Source organism: Bombus fervidus, chromosome 12, assembly GCF_041682495.2.
Source record: "Bombus fervidus isolate BK054 chromosome 12, iyBomFerv1, whole genome shotgun sequence".
Classification (NCBI taxonomy): domain Eukaryota; kingdom Metazoa; phylum Arthropoda; class Insecta; order Hymenoptera; family Apidae; genus Bombus; species Bombus fervidus.
In genome coordinates, this window is record NC_091528.1 from 11,068,408 (window position 1) to 11,085,820 (window position 17,413).

At 35.2% G+C, this 17,413-nt stretch overlaps 4 protein-coding genes and 1 non-coding gene across 9 annotated transcripts; 3 read left to right on the plus strand and 2 right to left on the minus strand.

Annotated features, from left to right (window-relative positions):
* The first annotated feature begins 120 nt into the window (after nucleotides 1-120).
* On the plus strand, nucleotides 121-6,191 carry LOC139992770 (uncharacterized). Of its 4 annotated transcripts, none has more exons than XM_072013957.1 (8): nucleotides 121-262; nucleotides 1,088-1,301; nucleotides 1,454-1,582; nucleotides 1,764-3,005; nucleotides 3,394-4,080; nucleotides 4,411-4,582; nucleotides 4,754-5,111; nucleotides 5,458-6,191. In XM_072013957.1, exons 2-8 carry the CDS (start codon nucleotides 1,089-1,091, stop codon nucleotides 5,816-5,818), a joined length of 3,162 nt encoding a protein of 1,053 aa, XP_071870058.1. In that variant the 5' UTR covers nucleotides 121-262; nucleotide 1,088; the 3' UTR covers nucleotides 5,819-6,191. The 4 variants fall into 4 exon arrangements, with proteins under 4 accessions (XP_071870058.1, XP_071870055.1, XP_071870059.1 ...); XM_072013954.1 differs by having other exon boundaries at nucleotides 122-262; nucleotides 1,412-1,582; XM_072013955.1 differs by lacking the exon at nucleotides 121-262 and adding an exon at nucleotides 455-766 and having other exon boundaries at nucleotides 1,412-1,582.
* Nucleotides 6,192-6,701: 510 nt separating this feature from the next.
* Nucleotides 6,702-7,497, plus strand: Mrps34 (mitochondrial ribosomal protein S34). Its single transcript, XM_072013795.1, has 2 exons — nucleotides 6,702-6,971; nucleotides 7,050-7,497. Exons 1-2 carry the CDS (start codon nucleotides 6,783-6,785, stop codon nucleotides 7,434-7,436), a joined length of 576 nt encoding a protein of 191 aa, XP_071869896.1. The 5' UTR covers nucleotides 6,702-6,782; the 3' UTR covers nucleotides 7,437-7,497.
* LOC139992673 (uncharacterized) lies at nucleotides 7,283-8,646 on the minus strand. Its single transcript, XM_072013783.2, has 5 exons — nucleotides 8,299-8,646; nucleotides 8,064-8,200; nucleotides 7,861-7,990; nucleotides 7,712-7,778; nucleotides 7,283-7,652 (listed from the first exon to the last, which is right to left on the minus strand). The coding sequence occupies exons 1-5, from the start codon at nucleotides 8,563-8,565 to the stop codon at nucleotides 7,525-7,527; spliced, it is 729 nt and encodes a 242-aa protein (XP_071869884.1). The 5' UTR covers nucleotides 8,566-8,646; the 3' UTR covers nucleotides 7,283-7,524.
* A 1,800-nt stretch (nucleotides 8,647-10,446) lies between these two features.
* On the minus strand, nucleotides 10,447-10,539 carry Trnai-uau (transfer RNA isoleucine (anticodon UAU)). The gene is given in 2 exon segments: nucleotides 10,447-10,482; nucleotides 10,502-10,539. It is a non-coding gene; the product is annotated as a tRNA-Ile (tRNA).
* Nucleotides 10,497-17,176, plus strand: Tmf (TATA element modulatory factor). 2 transcript variants are annotated; one of them, XM_072013720.1, is made up of 12 exons: nucleotides 10,497-10,950; nucleotides 11,055-11,189; nucleotides 11,704-13,673; nucleotides 13,756-13,863; nucleotides 13,968-14,237; nucleotides 14,318-14,656; nucleotides 14,772-14,984; nucleotides 15,063-15,209; nucleotides 15,304-15,696; nucleotides 15,753-15,990; nucleotides 16,075-16,198; nucleotides 16,281-17,176. In XM_072013720.1, the coding sequence occupies exons 3-12, from the start codon at nucleotides 11,716-11,718 to the stop codon at nucleotides 16,565-16,567; spliced, it is 4,077 nt and encodes a 1,358-aa protein (XP_071869821.1). In that variant the 5' UTR covers nucleotides 10,497-10,950; nucleotides 11,055-11,189; nucleotides 11,704-11,715; the 3' UTR covers nucleotides 16,568-17,176. The 2 variants fall into 2 exon arrangements, with proteins under 2 accessions (XP_071869821.1, XP_071869822.1); XM_072013721.1 differs by having other exon boundaries at nucleotides 10,497-11,189; nucleotides 13,756-13,857.
* The last annotated feature ends 237 nt before the right edge of the window (nucleotides 17,177-17,413 follow it).

The following is a 17,413-nucleotide window of genomic DNA, read 5'->3' on the forward strand; positions in this document are numbered from 1 at the left end:
AACGGATGTCCGGCTGCTATGAGTCACAAGCATACCCCACCGTAACTTCTTTTACTTGGGTCTCAGCATCTCCGAAAGGGACGTCTATATAAGATACGAATGGCATCGGTGAACGCGCAGAGTAACCTCGTTCATGGAGAAAGCGTTTGGTTAGAGAGCAAAACTCGACGCATCGCAGACATTCCCTGTCGGACTACCGTTTATAAAGATCTTCGATCGGTGACAATAAGTTTTAATCGCAACAAACACGATAACGTCTAAGGTAAGGAAGTTTGATCAGATTTCTTCTTTTCTTGTTTCTTTAAATTTGTATAGCCTCCGCTTTCTCTATTTCTTTCATTTTCTCTTGTACCCGAGTTCTATAAAATTCAATGCACTTTCATATCCAACTTGAAACAATATCCTCGACTTCTCGACCAATTTCTTCGATATTCTGTTCAATATTCAATGGACGAGAAGCAAATTGTTTACATCGAGCAAGCATTACGTAACAACTTTCACCGCGGTCGAAATTTTCGAAAGAACGCCCACTTGAAAGACACATGCTAATATAGATGTATAAGAGTATCGCGCAAAGACCAGTTTAGCGACTTTCTCCAACATCCTCTCGCTTTCGTTGGTCGGTTTGTCGGTCGACCGTCACTATTGTTTGAGTCTTTCGTACGACTCACCGGCATCTCGCTCTTTCCGTCGCACTTTCTTCTATTTGAATCGCCGTCTAATTATCACGATCAACAAGCCCGGATACTTTTTCTAGAAACTCGAGGTAAGTGACTAGACACGACTTTAATATTACCCCTTTAATATTAACCCTTTCGTGCTTTGCGTTACGAACAACGAAACTGCTCTCAAGTTTTAGCGCGTTAGATCTTTCTTACAGAATCAGCGCAAAAAGTGTGTAATCATCGAAGAACAATTTTTTTTGCAGACTTAAAAAAATAAAGCTTACAGTGTTATGATAGTTTTATTATTAATAAGTAATAATTAAAAAAAAAAAAAACACGAAGCGATTCTCCGATTCAAACGCTCTCTGCAATTGCGCTTGAACGTGAATCAATAATGATTTTCCATCGATTTCCTCCCTCAGAATGATGCTGCGACTCGTTTGGTTACTCGCGATAGTGGTGCATAATCTTGCAACGCAAGTACCAGTGAACAACCCTGAATGGTCATGGCAAGCGGAAGACGCGATATCGACCAGTGAATCCAAAAATCAAGGCGCAGGAGGCACTCAAAATAAAGCTCTCTTAGATGCAAACGCGAATATAGAAATCATCGATCCACCTACCGAGCAGCGATCGGTAAATAGCAAAATTAAGACCATCGTAACGAATCTTACTTGCAGCGAAATTTTGTTAATTTAAAATTTTCTTAATTTTTTCAAGTAACGAACCAATTATTTCTATCACAGGTGGAATCGGTGGTCGATGAAATTCTTGTCTCTAGTCGACAGGGTCGTAATATCGAAGGTTTCGATCAACTGTACGCAGACCCAGAGGTGAAGAACGCCCTCCAATTGGGAAATGAGACGATTGCTCGGACGTACATCAGGGACAAGTTGTGTTCTCTCGGATTAATGAACGTGAGTGCAAAGTAGAATGATCGATTCAATATCTTTTAGTTGCTTTATCACGTATATCTAAACCAAAAAAAAAAAAAAAAAAAAAAATTGCGAGAAGAAAGTCACTTGCGATCTATTTTCTTTCATAAGACGTTCTCTTCGATAAAAAGTATAGGATAAATAAAATACTAATATCTCGCAGTGTGAAAACGTTGAGGGACGTCGCCCGTATTATTCCCCTCATCGCGGAATATATCCTCAAGATATAATCTACGCTCAACCCGTGACCATCAAACCCGTTGGAAGACCTCTACCAGCCATTCCAGTAAAACGACCGTACAGTCCAGCAACGAGACCAGGACCACCACCATCATCCGGTTTCATTTCCTCTGGACCGCCACCGGAAGTGATCTACGGAGTCGGCGGGGCTCCACATCCCCCATCGTTCGGACCTTCACCCAGTCTAATTGGTTCTTATCCTGCGTTCAAGAAGCCCGGCCTTTCGTCATTCTCCTCGAAACCGGTCTACGAAGCGGGATCTCTAAACGAAGGTTTCGACTTCGAGAGCAACGGTCAGTTCATCGACAAGAAGCAAATAGCGTTGAGACCATCTATCGGTTCCGACACGGTTCAACAACACGTCCACCATCATTACCACCACTCTGATGGCGCCGCTAGCGCGACAATAGCTGGTGGACCAACATTTGGCGCGAATCCGATTAGCCAAGGTGCCGCATCTCTCAGTTACGGGTCCAGTTATGGAAATATAGGAACAACTTACGATATTCCTAACTCTGGAGTTCTTGGTGGTAATTTCCAAGATCTGGATGACTATAAAAAGGCATTCAAAGTGAAAGGATCGAGTAACGATGCAAATACATTCGGTTCTTCGTCGGCGAGTAGCTACGCGGACAAGTATCCCGTCTATGAGAAACCAACGCGAGACTTCACCTACGGTAAAGCAGAAGGCTACAAACCTGGCAAATACTTCACTGCGGGCAATTACGTTTCTTCCAACGCCGTTCATTCCTCCTCTAACGATTATATCGCTGCTGGATCAACCAACAGCTTCAATTATGGAAATAGTAACAGTAATGACTTTAGAAATGACTTCTCCACGGGATATTCTGGAGATTGCGTTTGTGTTCCGTACGACCAATGTCCGAGCGAGCACGCAGGACGTAAGGACGACTTGTTCCTACCCATTGATCCCCGTAATTTGAACAAGAATATCGAAGCCGAGGCGACAGCAACGGCGGAAAAGAACGCAAACGAAACATCTGCGATCGTGCAAATAGCGAAGAATGGTGAAGTCGATTCGAGTGCTTTCCGAATTTCTGCCGAAGAGGAACAACCAAAGCAGGCGCAAGAGAACGTAAGGAACAAGAGGGAGGCAGCTAGCGACGAAAGCATCGAAGGCAGAAAGAAGTCGAGCGGAGAAGGGGTAAGGGTGTTCGAATCTCGTTATTTTTTCTAGATCGTAAGTACACTGCAACTCATAGGTATAAAAACCACCTAAAATTTATAAACAATTTCAGTTTTTATTAAATCAATAAGTCTTAGTGTCCTTAAGTGCGTTAAATATCAGACCTTGTCGAGTGTTATCTTGAAAATTTGAAGGTGGATTTATACTTATGAAAAACAGTATCGTAGAAATAGTCGCGTTATAATCGTACATATTGTCGTCGTCGTTTCGTTTCGTTTCGAATAAAACAGATGCCGAGTTTTTATCGTTGCAATTTCGAACGAAATCAACTATCAAAAATATTAGAAATATGAAAATACGGAAACTCGGTCTCTATTCGCATGACTGTTCGACTCTCTGGTTGCAGAGAATCGATGCTAGCGATCTGGACTCTTCGAAATTAAACCTCAAGCCGACCTGGGGGATCAGTTTCGGTCTGCCGCAAACCGGTGGCTCGTACCCGATCAATCCTTACGGTGGTAATGTCCTGGTAAATCCGTACGCAGGGTACGGTTCCGCCGATCAAGGCATAAATTTAGGCCTGGTTTCCGTGAATCCTCTGCTAGCTGTACAATTCACCAAAGACGAGTACGGCGAGAAAGTGGTAAAACCGTTTGTAAATTTTCACGTAACGCCTAATCGAAATATCGTGCAGAAACTCGGTCATCTGCTCGATCACAAGAAGCAAACGCTGTTCGAAAATTACGGGCCCAACTATGCGCCGCATTACTATCCTTCCAAGCCTATCGTGCTTCACGAGAAACCGTATTACGTAAAACCTCACTATCCTTCCCATCATTACGCGGGTCACCATGAACCTCACTATAGCCACGAATATTCCGATTACTATCGAGACGGCGATGACGATTACGATTATGATTACGACGACTATTATCGTAGTAACGCGCGTAGCAATGGTAAAACGGACGCTGTTGATGCGAATGGACGAACGGTTCCGAAAGAAAGAACCGCTGGGAAAGTTTCCTTTCCGAACAGAAGAAAGCGTGACGTAGAATCAACGCGCGATTTCCAATTATCAGAAGATATAACGGAGGTAAGTATCGGCGTGTACCGATTGCTGTCGAATGTTAATGAAGATGAGGAAAGAACTGTGCGTACAGGTACAATTGCCACCTTAATAAGTACGATTCAATTGTGATTAACCCATTACACGCACAATGCACATTGATTGTTAATCGTCGTTCTTTCTAAAGTTCGGAATTTCACAATGAATGAAATCCTAAGTAAGTACCGTAGACTTAAGGAAAGATCGTCGAAGAATAGTAACTTTGATGGAGAAAAAATTAGTATACCAATGGGTTGACTTTCAATTGGTGTGCCGGAGATCGGATATTTTTAAACGAAACTCATGATTTCTCGACAGAGACAATATCTAAGCATCAGTTCCTCTCGAGCTTGCGGCCCTGGCTACGTTTGTTGTTCACAAAGACAACCGTCAAGGAAGCCACGACCAGGTCAATGTGGAATCAGATATACTCAAGGAATAAATGGAAGAATCAAGACACCCTCTTACGTCGATGGTGACTCTGAATTCGGTAAGAAACTAACGTCTATTTCGTTGCTCTTTCGATCCTTGCGTTCGAGAATGGCATGAAAAAAGCGTACTAACTTTGTTTCTCTTGATTTCCCGATTTTTACGCTCCTTGACTCGACGTTTCTTCGTTTGTCGCGCAAAACCAATAATAGAATTTAATCCGTTTCGACAGGTGAATATCCTTGGCAAGTGGCAATACTAAAAAAAGATCCAACGGAAAGCGTGTACGTATGTGGTGGTACTCTCGTTTCTCCTCGACACATTCTCACAGCAGCGCATTGCGTAAAAACCTATGCAGCACGAGATCTTCGCGTTCGACTAGGAGAATGGGACGTGAACCACGACGTTGAATTTTATCCTTACATAGAACGTGATGTTGCCAATGTCCACGTACATCCCGAATTCTATGCTGGTACTCTTTACAATGACATCGCGATACTAAGGATCGATCACGATGTAGATTTTCAGAAGAATCCACACATTAGTCCTGCTTGTTTGCCGGACAAACGTGACGATTTCACCAGAAGCAGGTAGGTACTTGCTAGCGATAATTTATTAATTACGTATAAAATAAGTAAAAATTCAACTTCATTCGGTTAGTAATTATCAAGATTGCGGATATTCGGGAGTTCATTTAATCAAACGCTAGCTATAATTTCGAAATAAAAATTTCAAATCTGTTCTATGTTCGTGGTGCTTCGGAGTACAAGAAACGTATCTTATTTTATACTATAAAGAAACATAGGTATAAAACTTTCGATAATTAGTACAATTAGTTGAATTTACAAATTCAGAAATATCTCTCTATTTATAATTTCCCCCTTTCTCAAATGCATCTCTACGATTTCTTTTCGCTAACTTATCGTCATGAAACAGGTGCTGGACAACCGGTTGGGGCAAAGACGCTTTTGGCGATTTCGGAAAATACCAAAACATCTTGAAAGAAGTCGACGTGCCTGTGGTGAGCAACCCGGTCTGCGAACAGCAAATGCGACGAACGAGATTAGGCCCAAGTTTTAACTTGCATTCCGGATTTATTTGCGCTGGTGGAGAAGAAGGAAAAGATGCTTGCAAAGGTGATGGTGGTGGACCAATGGTTTGCGAACGAAATGGTCGTTGGCAATTGGCAGGGATCGTGTCGTGGGGAATTGGCTGTGGACAACCTGGCGTTCCTGGAGTATATGCTCGGGTTTCCTATTATCTCGATTGGATTCAACAAATTATCAATCGTTATTAATGCATCACGATAGAAATCATTCGCTACCTCGACGCTATAATTATTTATATTGCTTAACTCGATTTTCGTTTTATTTCATTTTCATTTACGCTCTAGATCCCAATAATAATACGACATCGTTGTTCATAGATGTTCAACACAGAGACGCGAGGATTTTATAATATATAATATTTATAATGTATTATAAGTATATGTAGATCGTTAAGTAAATTAATTCTAATTATTAATTGTATTGATCGATAATCTTGCGTCAGATGTAATAATATTCATTCTTTTCGTCGAACGTGATTCGAAGTACATTCGGATCGTTTAGTACTGCATTTTATTTGCAATTTCTTTCTTACGCAACTCTAATAAATACTATGTAATCATATTTAACGCTTTATCATACTACTCCATTCTACTTCACATTCCTACAACTCATTCCATTAAACAAACATTTAAAATAAATTGTAATAATACACTCGCTCCACGAAATATTCACATTTCATTTATATACGTATATTTGGCTTCTGCAAATATACATTTTCAATCACAGGTATTCAAGTCGATTCTTAATATAATATCGTTTGTATCAATTAGTCTCATTGTACTAATATTATTAATATAAAATTTGTATTGATAGCATCATGTTATTAATATAAAAAAAACGCGATGTACAAGAAGAGACCCATCCTGAATTAATAAATAAAACACAGATAGAAAAATATTACTACTCACGACATATATTAAATACCTTATACCTTTACCTATAGTGAATACCCAACAAAACTACTGGTTGTACGAAAAATTCAAGAAAAATTGCGAAAACAAATCTTTTTACATGTATTGATTTCATCAACTTCAATAATAAAATTGAATGTAATTCCTAAACTTACCGCTACGTGGTGTAACATTGACCGATGGAACACAGAGACAGAAACCTAACCTCATCTCTGTGAAGGAGAAATTAGTCAAAACAACCATGGTGATAAAATATATTGGTCGGACACATACCTTTAAGGGCAAACCACTATGGGAGATATTAGGAAACTTGAAGAACCATGGCGTAGGTCGAATCGTAATACGAAGTGCTCAACAAAGATATCCTGAAGCATCTTACATGAGGATACTGAAAGTTGTTGGATTACCAGATACTTCAAAACATATACATGTACATTTTTTTTGTATTATTATGTTTGTCAATGTAATGATAAAAACAGATTATTGAAAGTAGACTTACATCGTTTAGGATCCACGGAAAGTGATGGTATTGGTGGAAAAAGTTTTCAGAGGTCAAAAATCTCCTACGCTAGTACAAATGGATGGAGCAACCTATAAACCAGATTATGTGTTGATTCCCAAGGATCAAGAGGCAAAATATATAAATGAAACTAAAGTACAGGAGCTAAGACTCATGCCACAAACAACTGACTTTCCCCCTCTTTTGAAAAAGATGTTAATAGAGAAGGAAGGAAATCCTGATTTAAAACTAAAAATTATATATAGTACTTTAGGCATTAAAAGTTATAGAGTTGCTGAAGAAAATGAAACTCCTACGGTTGAAATAAAAGTAGGATTAGGAAACCCAGTAAGTCCTAGTTTATACGACAATATTAAGCAGAAGGATGCATCGTGAATATGATTCAATATGTGCATTGTATCTTGTAATTTAATAATAAAGATTAAGTATTTTTTAATTGGAATTTCTTCATATGATCTTAGATTTAAAACATGCGTTTTTCATTTAATATTCGCATTGGGTTATATGTGTGCGCAATTGACGACCGATATTTTTCACAACGAATAAAATCTTCATCGATTATTTCATGCTTTGTATCGTCTTGTTTCTTATCTGCAAGCAAATTAAATCAATTAATATCATTATCACTACAAATCTGTAATAAAACATACCTAAAGGTCTTTGAAACTGTACAGAATAAATCTCCTTTTTGCCAAAGAGACTCTTAACCGCAATATCCTACGGATAATATATAGAATAATCAATATAATTGTAATATAATATTAGAATAAATAATGCAGAACAACATAGGAAGAACCACCTTCCAAAATTTCCTCATTTCTTGAACATCCGCACGTTTTCTCACAAGCCAACCGCGAACATATTTTTGTATGTGCAACGCCGCTTCATCTTCAGACCATAACCACGATTTTGGATAATAAGGTCTAGGACTAAAGATAAAATTAATGAAAAATACATAAAATTATCAATTTTTCCATATAAATGTCAATTTCTTCCGCTTACTGTGAACGTAAATATTCTTTAAATAGCGGTATATCAAATACGTTTAAAGGCGGTGTATATATTTTCGGACGACGTGGATTCCGATTCCATAAAAATTCCGCGATATAATCGAGACCGTTAAAACGACATTTCTGGACCTATGATAATTTATCGATTTCTTGTAGGCGTAGTCAGAAGAGCTGTTTAAATTTCGACTTTAAATCAATGTTAGATCGAATCGAGAATTCTACAGTACCCAAAGAACGTTCTGTTCAGATGCTTCGATAAGTGTTTCTTCCAATGCAGATATTAACAAACCAAAAATATTTTTATCAAGATAATTCGAAGGCAATATATCATCCTCTTCTTGGATGATACTTTTTACTTCCTCCTCTTCCTTAAGATCTTTACCACAACAATTCGAATTACTTGATATCGCGCAAGTAACCAAACTTGATGCTTCCAATATTCTATTCACTTCACGAATGCAATTTCCTTTTGGCGACGTCGAACACATTTTCATTAAAGATACTTTCCTGTTCGGCCATTGAATGTTGCAAACCAGAAAAGAAGCTATAGGATAATTGAATACACGAAAATCATTTGTTAAACATTAATGACACGGTAGCAAACTGTCACAAGATCGATTTCTCGATCGAAAGTCTGATTATGGAAATTTTGGCTATCTGCTATAGTCTTTAAAACCATTTTTTAAATTAATCTAAATGCCCGAATGCAAGCTACAGTGTCCCTTGGTGATAGCTGCATTGAAAGAAACAAGTATAATTCATATATGTTACCCTTTGTTTAAAATATTTTTGTTTATCTTGCTGCTCCAAAATAATTGACGAAGCTTTCAGTCACTGAAGCCCCATGGCTTACGAAGAAATATTTTCCTTCAAAGGAAGCAGATTTGGAAAAAGACGTAGAATTTGAAGATGTAGATCGTCGTTATAAGAGAGAGGCAGATGGAAAGGTCGTAGATATAGTAACAGACATCACGAAAGAGGATACTGCGAAAGTTTCGATCACAAAAGTCAAAAGAGAATCTGCAACACAGTGGGCTGTTAAAGGTATATAATTGAAGACTACGCAGTACGAATATGATAAGTCCATTCTTATTAATTTTCTAATTAATGTCACTTGGTAACTAAGAAAAAACTATTTTAATACGGAATAATTGAGAAAGGAAATAACCTAATGGATTATTTTAAGAATACAAAGATTATACATTCACAACGCTTTAGAAGAAACGAATAATATTAATTTAATTCTTATATTAGTGTTCCAAAATTAAATGGAAATGTAATTTTTATATAGAATTGATCGACGATATATTGAATCTTAAATATGATATTCTGTGAAAGACGAGAAATGTGACTTATCGTGTTTCTTACTTATGATCTTTAGTTGTAAGATGTATTAGATTAAAAACATTTCAGGAAAGTATTAATTAAATACAAAACATACATTTGAATGATATGATCATTACGTAACGTAGGAGAGGATAAGGTGATTGTAACAGAACCTATTAAAGACATAGAAGAAGAAGATTCAGCAGCCAGACTTTTGGAACGCGGAAGGTTAGATCGTGAACAACAAGAACGCGAAAAATTAGAACATGAAAAATTAGAACGTGAAAAGCTAGAACTTGAAAAATTAGAACGTAAAAAACCAGAACTTGAAAAATTAGAACGTAAAAAACTAGAACCTGAAAAATTAGAACGTAAAAAACTAGAACCTGAAAAATTAGAACGTAAAAAACTGGAACCTGAAAAATTAGAACGTGAAAAAATCAAAAAACCGAATGGAGAATCGTTGAGGGACGATACTATCGATGAGAAAGTAATTCGAGATGAATGTGATCCCCATTGCCCTCGGCGTATATCGCGAAGCAAGTATATTTTGTTATCCACTTTCCTTATCGATGTTAAATGTTAAAGCAATTAATAATTATTTCTATAGAAAGTATAAGACGTAAACTCGAAGAGAGGCAAAGCGCCGTAGATTATTATTTGTTGAATAAAGGTTCGGGTTACTTCGAAGACGTCTGTACTTGTTCCCTTTCCTGTATCGTTCATGCTTTAAAAAACGATTCGTTTGTTAGAAGCATATTAGCATCTACCGCATTATTTGTATTTGGCTTGAAACTTTGTTCAGAATTAGACGCGTGGTACTTGCCAACTCGATTTTCATAAAACAAAATCAGACTAATAAATGTAAGTAAAACTTGTAAATAATCTACTCTCTTTAATTTTATTTCCATTATAATACGATGTACTTACTCGTAAACTTACGCTTATGTATTTAATTTTGTCGAAAACATGTTCGTATAATCGTAATAATTGACGATGCGCAATGAATTTATAAAGAAAAGGATAATTTAAAAATTAAAAAAAAAAACTGCTCCAGGTGAGGCTCGAACTCACAACCCCGGCATTGCTCACGATTCACTGTCTTATAAGTACCGTGCGCTAACCAATTGCGCCACTGGAGCGATTGAAAATATTTCTCTCCAGAAATTATTTTAAGTGCTCGTATTATTAGATTAAAAAAAAAACAATATTATATTGTAAAGCATCGCATTTACTTAATCATGATCTGCTATTTATTATATTGTAAGAAAAAACATTAATAATAGAACATGCTGGACCTGTAAAAATAAGGATTTTCTATGATTGAAAGCATTGATAAACTACATATATGTTTATGCATACATGTATTGGTGTGAAGGTAATACAGCTCGTAGTGAGCACTTCGTTGACGCGTCAAATATGTTAATACATTATTAAAAATTCGAAAAGAACATCGAATATTTTGGTCATTATAAAAAGATTAAAATCATATATCACAAAAGAAGTGGAATGCAAGTGCACTGTTGTCCATAAGTATATCGAATGAATTATGTGTATGTTTTTTTGTTTTCTTCATTTGTACATAAATTTTTACAAAGTCAATTGTAAATTATGTGTAAAAGAAACATTTACATAACATGTTACCATGCGCACATAGGTATTTTTGTTCCAGTATAACAGTTAGTACGGGTATACAGTAACAACAGTTCAAGAACATTTTACAATTAATTTTTTACATTTTGGTGATTCACCAATTTTATATATTGTAAAAAACTTCTAAAGCGATATGCAAGTAAGTAAAACTACATGTAAACAGCATTTTTCGCCCTTAATCATCACATTGCTATTGTCATTAAGGATTCAATATATATTTTGTTTATGCAAATGACATTGATACATTGACCCTAATAATTTTAATATAATCTTAAAAAACATATGCAATAAATTTTTAAAAACATAGTCCTTTGCTTTTTTATTATAAATTTTCGTTATGAAAATGCAAACAGTAACTTCCCATCATGTTTTAGTTCAATTATTATTTCTGAATCGTCCTTTCTCTAATTTTTTCTTAATTCCTTGTGCGGTGATTTTTAAGTCTATGTATGCATAATATATGAATAATATTAAATGTAATTTATAAACATCATCATACACACCCTAACCTCTAAATATTGCTCTGTTTTCTTTTTAGTAAAATTAATTTTGCATGCACTTTTATATAGTACAATCGGTGTTTAACAAAAATACTTTGTTCTAACATGAATCATTTTTACTCATATCCATTATGATTATATATTTTTTTTTAGATATAATAAAGAATGAGCTGGTTTGATGCCACTGGATTTGCCAATTTGGCTAAGTCCGCACTAAAAGAAGCTCAAAAGACAATTGATAAAGCATTAGATATTAAAGATGAGGATCAGAAATCGTTGGAAAGCCACTCAGAAGATACAACAGATTTTTTTGCATCATGGGGGATAAAGAGTGATGTTCATCATAATGTACAACCACATCATGATAAATCTAAAGCACCTAAACAAGAAGCCACAAGCAGTATATGGGGCAGTTTTACTGGATCATTTTTTGAATCACCTAAATTTAATGAACCAGAACAAAATGCTAAAGCTATTATTCATTCTAAGTCTTTGCAAAGTACACCCACTGAAAGTATCAAGAAGCTTGTATCTTCGTCATCATTCTCAGAAGATTATAAAAGTAAACCATCGAGTCCCAAGAAAAAGTGTAAACAAGCAAAAAATTACAAAGAAAAGAATACTAATGATCGGATCGAAAATGTTCCTAGCCAAGATGTTTCGAATACATCTGATTTCAATGAATTAAAGCAACTTCCCCCAACTGAAACAATTGATACAAGTACAACTTTTGACAAAGATGACAGGATTAATGATTGTCCTAAAATAATTGAATATTCTTCAGAGGAAAAAAAAGATATTGATGTTAAGGAGAAAGATGAAAAATTAGAATCTGAAAAAAAAGAAACTTGTGAACATGATTTAGATTCACCTGCATCTACATCAAATAAATTATCTTTTGTATCTCCAGAAAATGATAAAAAGAGTTCAGAGAGCATTGAAATTCTGGGTTCTCGATCTAATACTGATTGTACTACAACTCCCGAATTGGATGGTAGCCCATCTGCAAAAGGTACCAAAGTTAATTCAGAATCGATAGAAGTATTACCAGACAGTATGGTTACATCTCCAAGTTCTGGAGTAGAAGTATTAGAAGATTGGAAAAGCGATTCTAGCCCTTATTTATCTCCCATGGAGCAAAGACACTCTGATTCATCGTCTATTTTAGATAGAGATGATACAGTGACCCCTTGCTGGGATGATATCAATGTCCCACAGATTATGAATAAAGAAAATGAAATAAATCCATCACCTTCTGATATTTCTCTGTATGAACCTCCGATGGAGAAAATCAAAACATCACACGAAAATTTATGTATGAGCAGTATGGATAGCACACCATCAACGGATATTTATCAAGGTCTTGGATCACATTTATACAAAAGTGTATCCAGTAACCATTCAATAAAAGCTTCACCAGAAAGCATAGAAGTAATACCTTACACTGATGATGAGAGAGATGAAACAAATTTGGCAGAAGATTCTTATACTTCTGCATCAGAAAGTACAATTGTAACAATGTTAGAAATGCATCAGCAGAAAGACCAAGCGAACAATGAAATGGAAACTTCTAGTAGTATTTCAGTAGGTGAAAAAGTACAGGATTCGAGTTCAGATGATAAGTTAACATTGAAAAAAGCTAGCACAGATACAAGACTAAATTTGAATCTAGATTCTGTAACCGAAAAGCATAATTTACATTTGCCGATTGAAGCAATTACAACGCAACCGATTCGTAAGCCAGAATATTTTGATGGAGCAGGTCAAATATCCAAACCCGATCGAAAAAGTTTCGATCGGTTAATGAATTCAACTATAGAACCTGCAGAAACAGAATGTTATTCTACCAGCGAAATTATTCATCCGTTTAAATCGGAAATGGCAGAAATTTCAGATCAGCATTTGATTTCAACAGACTCAAGTTGTGAAGGAACCTTGATAGGGAGTTCAGAAGAAAATCCACAGTATAAATCAGAAGAAAGAATTTTACAAGCACCTTTAAATTCTAGTTCTTACGTAAAGACAATGTTAGAAGATGCGATGATCGAAAAAGCAGGTGAAATCGAAACAGAAGTACAAGGCACGGAAATGCCTCGAGAAAATTCACCTATTTCATCAGAAAGGTATTATGTCCGGAAAGAACTCGTAGTACTAATACTATACTTAATTATTTGAAGGATATAAATTTGATTCCATTTATTACAGTCGGTCCGATCTAATTAAAATTGGTTCAGATCAAACCAGTGGTCACACTAGTGGTGATGAATTAGAAACCACTACTTCTAGCGATATCGAAGTTATATCCAGGTACAGGTATGACTGTAAGATAGTAATTATGAGTAATTTAACTTCATGTATTTTATGGCTATAAGCAATTTTCTTCCGAGTGTAATAACAAAATTTTTTGTTAAAAAAAGTCCAAATGGTGATTCGAGTTCGACACAATCGCGACAGAAATTGCAATCAACAAGAGGTTGTGATCTTTTAATGAGAACATTAAAAACTAAAGGACATTCGAGGGAATTGAGCGAAATCAGCGTTGGATCTGATGAAACGAACGTTGAGATAGAAAAATTATTGAAACGTATACAAGAGATGACGGAAATATTAGAAGCTAGGGAATCGAAACTCATCGATGTTAGTAGAATGAATATGGAATTACACGAACAAAATAATAATTTAAAGAAGTAAGTTTTCAAGAAGTACGTGATAATCAAACAACGTATAATGTCCGTTTAATGTCTGTGGCGCTTTATATTTTACATAGGCAACTTGATAACTTTGAAAAACACGCAGAACAGAGCCAAAGCATAAATCAAATCACTGATGAATATACACAACGATTATCTGCTTTAGAAAGAAAATTTCAGCAAGCAATACGAGAACGAGATTCGCTAAGAAAGAATTTGGAACAGTTAAAAGTCGAAGCAGCTACACGTCTATCGTCTCAAGAACTGTCTACTCTGAATGCTGAGAAAGATGAAATTATTAAGGAACTTCGAGATGAAGGTGAAAAATTAAGTAAACAGCAGCTTCAACACAGTAACATTATCAAAAAATTGCGAGTTAAAGAAAAAGAAAATGATGCCTTAATAAAAAGTCAAAAGTACGTAAGTAATATTCGTTATTCCCTTTGTTCTTTTCCATTATAAAAATAAAAGAACAAGTGGAAGCTGATGATAAATGTAATTAAAAGGTAACACAATACGAAACATTTACAGAGAGCAAATAGAAGAACAATCCTCAGAATTGGAACGTTTAAAAAGATCATTGCGTGCAAAAGAGGAAGTTGAATTATCTCAGATAGATGCTGTTTACTCGTTAACAGCACGAACAAAAACACTGGAAAAGGAAGTAGCAACGTTACAAAAGCAATTGGAAAATGCAATACAAAATGCAGAAACGTATAAAAAGAATTTAGATACTACAAAAACGTTAGTATATATAAAAGCATTTTTAATGTTTATGTACAATTTATAACTGTGTATAATTGACATATTATTAATTTTTAGGGAGCTATCTGAAACGAAGAAAATTTTAACTGCAACAGAATCAGAGTTAAAGGAAGCAACGGCTAATGCTGGAGAATCATGTCAATTACTTGTGCAAGTAGAAGAATTGAAAATCAAATTAAGGGAATCTGAGGAAATGCATGTCAAGTAAATATTCTACAAAAGATATAATTTCCTAGCTGCTATTAGAATTAAATAGTTCTTAATGCGTTTATTCTTTTGTCTCTTATATTCTATATAGGAAGGAAGAATTTTTGAAACACGAAAATAGCGAATTACTAAAGCGCTTAGAAGCTGCTGAAGCTAGAAGCGAGGAACTTTCGGAATCGGTATCAACGGCCACAAAACCTTTACTGAGACAACTGGAACAGCTCCAAGCAAATTTGTTACACAAAACTAATAGTTTTATGAAACAAGAGAAAACATTATCAGACAAAAATATCGAGTTGCAAACAAAAATAGAAAATTTACTCGAAATAGATCGTTATCTTAAGGAAGAGAATGTTAATTTAAAGTCTAAAATGTCTCAATTAGAAGCTAAGCTTGCTGCGAAAGAAAACGAAAGAATGCGGTTACAAGAATTGTATGATGAGTTGGTAGTACAAAAGGATAAGCTTGCTGAACAAAATATGAGGTAAGAAAAATTAAAATTCTTTGTATAAAAATCGATAAGGACATAATTTTTTTCAGGCAACGACAAACGATAGAAAGCCTCGATCAATCTCATACTTCGGAAATAATGGAGTTAAAACGAGAAATTATTGCGTTAGAGAATAAATTATCTATAGAAAAAGCAGCTACAGACGCAGAAAAAAGGAAAAATCATGCAATGTCAGAACAACAACAAAATATTGAAGACAACGAACGACTTAGTCCTACCCCTAGCACAGAACGAGATTCTGCGAATACCATAGACAGTATTTGGCCGGTAATGCATTTGCATACAACGTGATTATTGTTGTATTGTCTTTTACCGGAATCTGAATTAAAAAATTTTATCTTCGTGTTGCAGTTGTACAATTCTACTGTCGAAAACAAAGCTGAAAGCTATACAATGACGTTCGACACTATCAGAGCGGGTTCTAGTAGTACTTCTATATTTGAAAATTTACAAGCTCAATTGAAACAAAAGGATGGTATGTGTTTAAATATTTATCAATAATAAAGTACATTTGATTTAACTACTTGATAGTATCAATTATTCACTTGAATTTTTAGGTGAAATACAACAACTTCAGTGGGAGTTATCACGGCGTAATATAGAAAGAGACGTGTTAAATTCAGAGTTATCTACATTAACTTTGAAGATCGAAGAATTAAATGTTAAGGTTATGGATGTTGCGGTTTTAAACGAAAGTTTACGAGAAATACAAACTAGATATGATGCGTTATTACAAATGTACGGTGAAAAAATGGAAGAGAATCAGGAACTACGTTTGGACCTACAAGATGTCAAAGAGATGTACAAAACACAAATTGATCAGCTATTGAAGCGAGATGCCTGAAGCTTTTTATAAATAAAATTTGTTTATTGGTTGATTCAATATTATAGATGTAGAACCATAACATAATTAACAATTTACGATGATATAGATTCGGCGATAAGTTTGCCAACGATACTATACATGATACAGTAACGAAGTTGCTGAAGCCGTTTAAAAAAGATAAAACGTAGCAAGAGACTGATGTGAAATTATTTTAAGAGATTTGAAATTCCACGGAGTAACAAAATGAAATTTTGTCTATACGTGTTTCACATGGAATGCTTATGGGAAATTGGAGACCTTTGTTTTGATAAATTTTGCAGACAATTCATTGCCCTAGAATTTCAATAATTAATAATCATGTTAGTTTACAAACTAACATTTAACGCTATGTAAAATTCCAATATATGCAATGTAAAATTTTACGTATATCGCCATGGTCACCGTGGTCGGTTCTTTGATTAGTCGTTGGAATTAATCATTGTGCATGCATTCATGTACACTGTATACAGATAGACTAAGGAAAACAACGTGATATAAGATGTAATATAATTTTAAAGTTTTCAATATTGTAATATAGAATTGAATTACGATGTAATTTATTAAAAAAGAATTTATTGTGTTCCTTTATTGAAAGCTGTATTCTTTGTGGTTTCACTGATACAATGATGGTTTACAATCTCGACAGAAACAAGGAGAAGGGAGGTAAGAACAAAAATGTACAGTATATATTATGGGAGATTCTAGGAAACAGAAATAAAACAAAGTAAAAGGAACAGAAATGATTAGAAAAAATAGCTTTGAAAAAATCCCAAACATAATGACATATATAATCAAAAATGACAGAATGGAGATCATAATGTACCT

Bases quoted from the DNA above. Each gene is read 5' to 3' on its own strand.
- LOC139992673 (XM_072013783.2), bottom strand. From the start codon at position 8,565: ATGAAAATGTGTTCGACGTCGCCAAAAGGAAATTGCATTCGTGAAGTG. The intron at 8,201-8,298 runs GTACTGTAGAAT...AAATTATCATAG, and splicing joins CTGAACAGAACGTTCTTTGG to GTCCAGAAATGTCGTTTTAA. The intron at 7,991-8,063 runs GTAAGCGGAAGA...TTTTATCTTTAG, and splicing joins AAAGAATATTTACGTTCACA to TCCTAGACCTTATTATCCAA.
- LOC139992770 (XM_072013954.1), top strand. From the start codon at position 1,089: ATGATGCTGCGACTCGTTTGGTTACTCGCGATAGTGGTGCATAATCTT. The intron at 1,302-1,411 runs GTAAATAGCAAA...TTTCTATCACAG, and splicing joins CACCTACCGAGCAGCGATCG to GTGGAATCGGTGGTCGATGA. The intron at 4,583-4,753 runs GTAAGAAACTAA...CCGTTTCGACAG, and splicing joins CGATGGTGACTCTGAATTCG to GTGAATATCCTTGGCAAGTG.
- Mrps34 (XM_072013795.1), top strand. From the start codon at position 6,783: ATGGTGATAAAATATATTGGTCGGACACATACCTTTAAGGGCAAACCA. The intron at 6,972-7,049 runs GTACATTTTTTT...TACATCGTTTAG, and splicing joins ATACTTCAAAACATATACAT to GATCCACGGAAAGTGATGGT.
- Tmf (XM_072013720.1), top strand. From the start codon at position 11,716: ATGAGCTGGTTTGATGCCACTGGATTTGCCAATTTGGCTAAGTCCGCA. The intron at 13,674-13,755 runs GTATTATGTCCG...CATTTATTACAG, and splicing joins TCACCTATTTCATCAGAAAG to TCGGTCCGATCTAATTAAAA. The intron at 14,657-14,771 runs GTACGTAAGTAA...AAACATTTACAG, and splicing joins GCCTTAATAAAAAGTCAAAA to AGAGCAAATAGAAGAACAAT.